Source organism: Pecten maximus, unplaced genomic scaffold (assembly GCF_902652985.1).
Source record: "Pecten maximus unplaced genomic scaffold, xPecMax1.1, whole genome shotgun sequence".
In the NCBI taxonomy this organism is placed as follows: Eukaryota; Metazoa; Mollusca; class Bivalvia; order Pectinida; family Pectinidae; genus Pecten; species Pecten maximus.
Window position 1 is genome coordinate 1 of NW_022981303.1, and position 9,569 is coordinate 9,569.

At 37.5% G+C, this 9,569-nt stretch overlaps 1 protein-coding gene across 4 annotated transcripts; it reads left to right on the forward strand.

Moving 5' to 3' along the window:
• The first annotated feature begins 654 nt into the window (after positions 1 to 654).
• Positions 655 to 9,261, forward strand: LOC117319994 (bifunctional glutamate/proline--tRNA ligase-like). 4 transcript variants are annotated; one of them, XM_033874693.1, is made up of 13 exons: positions 655 to 890; positions 1,063 to 1,271; positions 2,440 to 2,491; positions 3,074 to 3,283; positions 3,732 to 3,884; positions 4,143 to 4,244; positions 4,625 to 4,780; positions 5,005 to 5,199; positions 5,740 to 5,913; positions 6,621 to 6,781; positions 7,861 to 8,004; positions 8,666 to 8,869; positions 8,925 to 9,261. In XM_033874693.1, the coding sequence occupies exons 1-12, from the start codon at positions 798 to 800 to the stop codon at positions 8,820 to 8,822; spliced, it is 1,806 nt and encodes a 601-aa protein (XP_033730584.1). In that variant the 5' UTR covers positions 655 to 797; the 3' UTR covers positions 8,823 to 8,869; positions 8,925 to 9,261. The 4 variants fall into 4 exon arrangements, with proteins under 4 accessions (XP_033730584.1, XP_033730585.1, XP_033730586.1 ...); XM_033874694.1 differs by having other exon boundaries at positions 8,666 to 8,825; positions 8,880 to 9,261; XM_033874695.1 differs by having other exon boundaries at positions 8,666 to 8,825; positions 8,892 to 9,261.
• The last annotated feature ends 308 nt before the right edge of the window (positions 9,262 to 9,569 follow it).

Below are 9,569 nucleotides of genomic sequence, written 5' to 3' on the forward strand. Positions count from 1 at the left end.
ATGGCATGCAGAAAAAAATCGTGATTTTTTTGTCGCATTTTACCATTTTGTGGACTTAACTTTTTTGGCACCAAAACCCACTTTAAAGTTTTTGGGGTCAGTTTTTTGAAAGTTTTCAAGTCCAAACGTATACATCTCATGCCCTTCTAAATTGGTTTATACATTCATTAGAGGTCTAGGAATGATGTTATGGCAAAATCATGCAGAAAAAAATCGTGTTTTTTTCGCATTTTACCATTTTGTGGACTTAACTTTGCAAAAGTATACACCTATCACCCTTCTAATTTGGTTTATACATTCATTAGAGATCCAGGAGTGATGCCGTGGCAAATCATGCTGAAAAAAATTGGCATTTTGGCATTTTACTATTTAGTGGACTTACTTTTTTTGACACAAAAACTCACTTTAAAGATTTTGGGGGTTAGTTTTGAAAAGCTTGTAAGTCCACACCCTTCTTATTTGGTTTATACATCCATTAGAGGTCTAGGAGCGATATTATGTGACATACAATTTCAAAATGACATGCTTATACATACATAAAAAATGAATGCATAGTGTGATTGCTGCCGCCGGTGCATGAGCTTTTGCAATCATTGAGTGCACTTGTGATATCTGTAGTCAATGATTTATTAATTTGTTATGTTAAAATCTACTGTTACTGTTAACAGGACAAAGTTGACCAAGAAGTGAAGGTATTGCTGGCCCTTAAGGCCGATTACAAGGCTGCCACTGGTAAGGATTGGAAGCCCCAGCCAGCTGCTGCTGCTCCGAAACCTGCCGAGAAATCCAGCTCCAACATGGCTGACTCCGCTGAGGCTACGAATCTGAAGGCACAGATTGATGCCCAGGGCGAGAAAGTCCGGACACTCAAGTCTTCTGGGGCATCTAAGGTATGTATTTTAATGATCAATATAAAGAGGAATTGTGCAGATGCAGACATAACCATTCTGAAAGATGTTGATAATGATAGCTAATGCAGAGGGATGTTGATAATTGAGTTGTGACCTTTGACATTTATAGGGCAAAGTTGATAAGTTCAAAGTGACATTTTAACGTTTACAGGGTGATGTTGACAAGGAGGTACAGGCATTGCTGGCCCTTAAAGGTAAATACAAGGATCTGACAGGAGAGGAATTGGCGGGAGGCGGACGACAGAACAAGAAAGGGGACAAAAAGGCGAAGGAAAACAAACCGCCAAAGAAACAGGAGGCAGCTCCAGCCAAGACTGAAGCGGCTAACAAGGATGACAAAGACATTAAAAAAATCACCAGGTACGTCAAATACATTATTTCACAGTGTATATTTTCACGTGATACATACTGAATGTATATAACAGTGAAGCATCAATCTGATGACTTGATCAACATGATGTACAGTAGAAAGTCATATTGAAAATGCAACATTTCATAACTGATAAAGATATTATATGGAAGACATGAGAGATCTGGTAGTGCATATACATGTACGTTTATGTGGTGTTTGGGTAGATGGTGTTTGGATAGGTAGAGTTTGGAAAGGCGGTGTTTGGAAAGGCGGAATGGTGGAGTTTAGGTAGGTGGTGTTTGGGTAGGTAGAGTTTGGGTATGTGGAGTTTGGATAATGTGGACTTTTGATATATGGAGTTTGGATAATGTGGACTTTTGATATATGGAGTTTAGATAATGTGGACTTTTGATATATGGAGTTTAGATAATGTGGACTTTTGATATATGGAGTTTAGATAATGTGGACTTTTGATATATGGAGTTTGGATAATGTGGACTTTTGATATATGGAGTTTGGATACATTGAGTTTGGATAATGTGGACTTTTGATATATGGAGTTTGGATAATGTGGACTTTTGATATATGGAGTTTGGATACATTGAGTTTGGATAATGTGGACTTTTGATATATGGAGTTTGGATAATGTGGACTTTTGATATATGGAGTTTGGATAATGTGGAGTTTGGATAATGTGGACTTTTGATATATGGAGTTTGGATAATGTGGACTTTTGATATATGGAGTTTGGATAATGTGGAGTTTGGATAATGTGGACTTTTGATATATGGAGTTTGGATAATGTGGACTTTTGATATATGGAGTTTGGATACATTGAGCTTGGATAATGTGGAGTTTGGATAATGTGGACTTTTGATATATGGAGTTTGGATAATGTGGAGCTTGGATAATGTCGAGTTTGGGTATTGGATATGATTAAATGTAAATGAAGGGATGAAAATTCAAATGATCCTGATGATATGTTATACACTTATCTTACTACAACTACATAATCTATATGCCTACAGTTATTTAACTTCATTATAATTACATGTAGACTGTCTTGTTTTAGTAAAATTAATTGATATTGATAAAATAAGTGTGGTTGACTTTATGAATTGTTGTACATTTGACTATGAAGAAACGGTATATTATAACTTATCCTGTACCTTGTAGACTCTGTCTGGAGGCAAAGAAAGAAGAGAACTTGTCTGACTGGTATCAACAGGTAAGACATTATGACTATAAAACTTCACAATCCGGTGGATTTAGAACCTTTGTTATGTCTGTTTAGAATCTGTAGAAACAAATACATGTTGTTATGATACACAGTAAACAGTGTAGATCAATTAACATAATATCCCGACCTACTATACAGGTACTAAGTTAGTTACTGGAATCCAATACAATTTTATAACAAGAACTAATAATAATAATTTAATTACAGAACAATTATTATAATAGAACATTTTATAATTATGTTTCTAACTCTAAGTTTTGTGTGTTTTAATCTTAAGTATTTTTTAAGATAAAAGTACATTTCAGGTGTTTTAAAGCTTTGAAACTGCATACAAAATTTAATTAATTTGTATTTTCTACTTGTTGAATATATAACACAGGCATTCAATAGACAGGTATAAATTGACCACCAGTCTGGTCTCATTTTCTTTTTCTTTTGATAAATTTTCAGACAAGTACAATACACTTACTTAATATCAAACATATTTTCTTTGATGCCAATCCATGTGAAATTTGTCCTATATTTCATTAATAAGTGTATATTACTTAAGGTAAGATTTGTGTTTGACAGGTTATCACGAAGTCTGAGATGATTGAGTATTATGATGTGAGTGGTTGCTACATCCTGCGTCCTTGGTCCTACTCAATTTGGGAATTCATCAAGGATTTCTTTGACACAGAGATTAAGAAACTTGGTGTAGAGAACACATACTTCCCGATGTTTGTCTCCAACCAGGCACTGGAAAGGGAAAAAACTCATATAGAGGACTTCGCTCCGGAGGTGAGTTTTAATATTGACTCACGTAGATATTGTAAGATTGCCTCCCTGTTTGTATTATCATGCTGCCACTATGAAATTGAGTGGCATATAGTCTTTCCCGTCCCGTCCTGTCCCATCTAGCTATAGGTGTCAATAGGCAGCAGAGGCATTTATGTCTTACAGACATTTTCTAGATTTCAATTAAATTTTAAAGCTCACCAGTTATGTGTAACCATCAATTAATGCCATTCTCTCTTCATCGACATCTACATCAGTGGCCCACCTAATGATGATTATGATGAAATAATTTTCCTGAAATTTTTGTGTAAACATTTTGTGATAACTGCCACATCCGAGTTATTGGTTGCACCTGTCCCATTTCTCACTTACACTTCAGTCATGAACCACTCCGATCTGCAGGGTTTGATAGACCAGCCAGCTATTTACAAGTTTACTTTGTTGATTGTAGGTTGCCTGGGTAACCAGGTCTGGGAAATCCGAGTTAGCCGAGCCAATAGCCATCAGACCAACAAGTGAAACGGTCATGTACCCCTCCTATGCCAAATGGATTCAGTCTCATCGAGACCTGCCACTCAAACTCAACCAGTGGTGTAATGTTGTGGTATGTACGTCAGTGATATTATACTCTCTGTGTATTCAGGAAAAATCCTTAATAGATGTAAAAAAAAACCGGCATCAACATGCAAATATGTTATATTAATTTTCGCATTAATTCTACCATAATTGATTTAAGTTTATGTTTAAAAGTTCAAACTATTGAAATGTCTCATTTAATAAATCTCATTGGCAAAACCACTCATGTCAGATCCCATACATGGTTTTGTATTTATAAAAATATCAAAGAAAATCCGTTTTACAGAGGTGGGAGTTCAAACATCCACAGCCATTCCTGAGGACGAGAGAGTTTTTATGGCAGGAAGGTCACACAGCGTACGGCAATGCTAAAGATGCACAAGAGGAGGTGTGTTATACTGCTCAGATTAAAATATGTGATACTGCTCAAACTAAAACATATGTTATACTACTCAGATCAGAATATGTGATACTGCTCAAACTAAAATGTATGTTAACTGCTAAAATCAGAATATCTGTTATTTGATCTGCTCAAGTTAAAATAAGAAAAAGAGTTTTGGCAAAATCATTGTTGATTTACATGTAACAATGCTGTGAAGGGGAGATGTTTCTCTAGGGTTTCATTTTCAAACACAAATAATAAAGTATGAATTGTAAAAACAATTGGTTGAGGTTTTGTGCCATCAAAGGAACTATGAAATGGTGTATAACAATATGAGGAAATGGTCTGTGAGCTCCTAGAGTATAAGATCTGTTGTACATTTGTAGGTGTACACAATCCTGGAACTGTATGCCCGAGTGTACGAGGAACTCCTTGCCATCCCAGTGGTACGTGGCAGGAAAACAGAGAAGGAAAAGTTTGCTGGAGGAGATTTTACGACGACAGTTGAGGCCTATATCAGTGCTAGTGGACGAGCCATACAGGTCAGTTCAAGGTCAAATGACCAATGACAGACAGACATGTGATACTTGATGTCTCCCTTTATCACAAAGCCAGTGTTAAGATCTGGTGATGGCAAAGCTTATAAGATAAAGAGGGTTTGAATTTCTTTACAGTACTAATACTTTGTAAATACATGTTTCGCAGAAACAGTTCATAAATCTTTGCTAATATGAACGAGAAATGTTTTGATGTGTTTTATTTTTAGGGAGCCACATCACATCATCTTGGTCAGAACTTCTCCAAGATGTTTGAGATTGTGATAGAGGACCCGGAGACACGCGAGAAGCAGTACGTGTATCAGAACTCATGGGGAATCACGACCAGGACTATCGGTGTACTGTGTATGATCCACGGTGACAACAACGGACTCGTCCTCCCACCGAGAATCGCCAGTGTACAGGTAGGTTATTGGGGACAGGTTCGTGGTTATGGGGTTCAATAATTTTGTATCTTACAACATCCTTAATGCACATCATTGCACTGTCAGTCTAGACCAGCTGAATTTTTTGTCATAATCCCGAGAAGTTTGTATGATTCATCGACATATTTAGTTCAAAGAAGTGTAATAAGAATATTTATAAGTACATCATACGTTATTTGTATTAAGTATACAACTCGGATGGGTATATAAAGACGGATACCAATTAATGCAATAGAAATAGTGATAATACATGTTACAATGGTGTAAGAATTAATAACCTGATAGATCTGTTAATGCCTCATGTTCTGTAACAAGATCTTGTTAAAATCATATAAATGTCTACTCCAACGTACTTCCCTTTTCGTACCGGTTATAAATCGTATAAATGTCTACTCCCCCGTACTTTCCTCTTCATACAGGTTATAAATCGTATAAATGTCTACTCCCCCGTACTTTCCTTTTTGTACCGGTTATAAATCATATAAATGTCTACACCCTCGTACTTTCCCCTTCGTACAGGTTATAATCGTACCATGTGGTATCACGGCCAGTTTGTCCCAGGCTGATGAGAAAGCACTCCTTAAGAAGTGTGAGGACCTTCAGGCCTCATTAACAGCCTCTGGAATCAGGGCCAAGTGTGATTTACGTGATAACTATTCACCGGGCTGGAAGTTTTATCACTGGGAGCTCAAGGTAAAAGTGTACACGTTTTCTGTATAGACTGTTCAGCATCAGGACCTGTTCTGTATTGTTTTGTGACCTCATTGCCATTCCAGGTAGATTACTTCAGTAGTTGATACTAATTGTGTGTATATATATGTATATATATGTCCACACTGTTAGAATTACTTCTTTGCCCCATATTACATTTATCCTGCAGACAAACCTTTGCAAGGATCCAGTGTTACCCGGATTATTACCTTTAATATTACATCTTTGACCCTTATATACATAACTTAACCCGAGTCTGTTAGAGTTTGAAATTTTGGTATAGCTTATGAAATTTTTAATTCATTAAAAAGGGGTTAAATTAATAGATATGATAATGTGTTTCTCATGTTTAATTTACATATTGTAAAGTTAACGCCATACTTCCATCTTCATTATTATAAAGAATAGAAAGCTTTGTTATATTGTCACTGAAAATTTAAACTGACATGCAGTATTAAAACTTTTATTTGATGATTAATTAATAGATCAAGGAAAGGTCATAAATGATTTTCTTTGCTTTATCTAAATTAAAGTCCGTGTGTTTCATTGTGTTAATCAGATGTAGGATATTTACAAAATAATATTGAGCGAAAATTTTGTAACGAGCGAAAATTCTTACTATATGTGAGAAGCAATGTTTTAATTGACACCACACAACAAATAAACTAAAACTAACTGTTTGTATTCAGGGAGTTCCCCTCAGGATGGAGCTGGGTCCTCGAGATATAAAAAAGGACCAGGTTGTTCTCGTAAGACGAGACACCGCTGCCAAGTCAACAGTTGCCATTGACAACCTGGCCACCAACATTAGGGACACCCTTAACAACATTCAACAGAGCCTGTTTGCTAAGTAAGTCCTCCCAATCTGGAGGTAAGCCTTCCCAATTTTGTAATAAGTCCTCCCAGTCTGGAGGTAAGCCTTCCCAATTTTGTAATAAGTCCTCCCAGTCTGGTAGTAAGTCCTCCCAATCTGGAGGTAAGCCTTCCCAATTTTGTAATAAGTCCTCCCAATCTGGAGGTAAGCCTTCCCAATTTTGTAATAAGTCCTCCCAATCTGGAGGTAAGCCTTCCCAATTTTGTAATAAGTCCTCCCAGTCTGGTAGTAAGTCCTCCCGATCTGGTAGTAAGCCCTCCCAATCTGGTAGTAAGTCCTCCCAATCTGGTAGTAAGTCCTCCCGATCTGGTAGTAAGTCCTCCCGATCTGGTAGTAAGTCCTCCCGATCTGGTAGTAAGTCCTCCCAATCTGGTAGTAGTAAGTCCTCCCAATCTGGTAGTAAGTCCTCCCGATCTGGTAGTAAGTCCTCCCAATCTGGTAGTAGTAAGTCCTCCCAATCTGGTAGTAAGTCCTCCCAATCTGGTAGCAAGTCCTCCCGATCTGGTAGTAAGTCCTCCCAATCTGGTAGTAAGTCCTCCCGATCTGGTAGTAAGTCCTCCCGATCTGGTAGTAAGTCCTCCCAATCTGGTAGTAAGTCCTCCCGATCTGGTAGTAAGTCCTCCCAATCTGGTAGTAAGTCCTCCCAATCTGGTAGTAAGTCCTCCCAATCTGGTAGTAAGCCCTCCCAATCTGGTAGTAAGTCCTCCCAATCTGGTAGTAAGTCCTCCCAATCTGGTAGTAAGTCCTCCCAATCTGGTAGTAAGCCCTCCCAATCTGGTAGTAAGTCCTCCCAATCTGGTAGTAAGCCCTCCCAATCTGGTAGTAAGTCCTCCCATTCTTGCAGTAAGTCCTCTAAATTTGGAGGTAAGCTCTCCAAATCTGGAACTTATCTATCCATATCCATGAAATAATGTAATTAGACATTCACTTTTAATGTTAACAACAGGGTCCCCATTCTGAATTGAAGGCTGGTTTAGGTCTTCCTTAATCAATGAAGCTTGACTACTTATCAAGCATACCATAGGTAATAAAAATAACTTTGTTTACACTTTCAGAGCCAATGAGGATCTGTCTAACCACATGTCAGTGACGCACGACTGGGAAGACTTCTGTAACAGTCTCGACGACAAGAAGATCATCCAGGCTCCATTCTGTGGAGATATTCCCTGCGAGGACAAGATCAAGAAAGACAGTGCCAGGTATTATTGGCTCCAGTTCAATGTTTTTTGCATTGTTGTCCATTTCTTAAGAACTATTATAAACCTTTCCTTTTGTCTCCTAACCCACAAATCATACAATAAAATATTGAGGGATGGGAAAATGGTTATGTTCTCATTCCATTAATGTGTTAAATTAGGCTACGGACATTTGATCTGTCTGTCAGGTTTAGGCCATGGACATTTGATCTGTCTGTCTGGATTAGGCCATGGACATTTTATCTGTCTGTCCGGATTAGGCCATGGACATTTTATCTGTCTGTCCGAATTAGGCCATGGGCATTTTATCTGTCTGTCCGGATTAGGCCATGAACATTTTATCTGTCTGTCCGGTTAAGTCATGTCCCCTGCCATCCAGTTGTAGTCCATTTTGAATCAGTGACATTCCTTGGGAACCCTTCAACAGATTTAGGTCATATTTACACCATAGTATCACGTTAATGTGGTCGAGCTTAAAGGTTAAATGGTCTTAGGTCACCTTTGACCCCTTCTGCAAATGACACATTGTTATAAAGGAGTGGGAGCATTAATATCTTTCAGACATATTCAAGTTTTAGAATAAAATATTGGAATGAAAAATGTTCTTTGAACAAATACTATATAATTTGGTTGAAAGTTTTGTAAGTGTATTCTATGTTTACAGGGATGCTGTTGTGGAGGAAGGGGCACCTGCTATGGGAGCCAAGGGGCTGTGTATCCCATTCAAACAGCCTAAGGAGATGGCCAAGGGCACTAAGTGTATCATGCCATGCTGTGGCAATGATGCCAAATACTACACACTATTTGGCAGGAGTTACTAAGACATTGTACCCATGATTTACACGAATAATTTCATTTACACCTGGAGTTACTAAGACATTGTACCCATGATTTACACAAATAATTTTCATTTACACCTGGAGAGACCGGGATGTTTGTATGAATCCTGAAACACCACAAACATTTTACCAATTACTTGTTGAATGATTTATTTTTATTTATTGAGAATCAACCTGTTAAACAGCTATAAGCAATGGAAGTTAAAACTGGTTGTGAATATTTAGTACCCGAGTGGTATGATGTGAAGACTGTCTGGTGTCATGTTTGATGGATAAAACAGGAGACTATGTGATTAAATTTTGTTCCTTGCCATTATCAACTGTAACAACAAGCCTTTGGTGCAATAATACAATGAAACGATTATTGAAGATCTCGGAAGATAATCTTTTATTTATAATAAATAAAATCAATGGAACTTCTTATGCTTGTTTTGTGGTTTTCTTCCTTTAACCATTTGGAATGAGTTTAACCTAGGTGTGTATGCTGCTGACTAGTTATTCTTATGTCCCTTGTCAACATGTAGGTGTTGTATGCCAACATTGTGTCTATAACGGCCTAATGTGAACAGACAATTTATGGTAATGATGATGATTTGAGGCTTTTAGATTGAGGGTCGTGTCCCTGCTGAAAGTGTTTATCAGATGACGGTTTCCATAGGTCTCTTGTATTAGTATAGTATCAGTTAGGGTAGTTAATTTTCCACGAATGTTAACAAAGGAAATTTAAAA

Excerpts from the sequence above, each read along its gene's own strand:
- LOC117319994 (XM_033874692.1), top strand. The coding sequence starts at position 798 with ATGGCTGACTCCGCTGAGGCTACGAATCTGAAGGCACAGATTGATGCC. Across the intron at positions 1,272-2,439 it reads GACATTAAAAAAATCACCAG|ACTCTGTCTGGAGGCAAAGA; the intron begins GTACGTCAAATA and ends TGTACCTTGTAG. Across the intron at positions 3,885-4,142 it reads ACCAGTGGTGTAATGTTGTG|AGGTGGGAGTTCAAACATCC; the intron begins GTATGTACGTCA and ends TCCGTTTTACAG.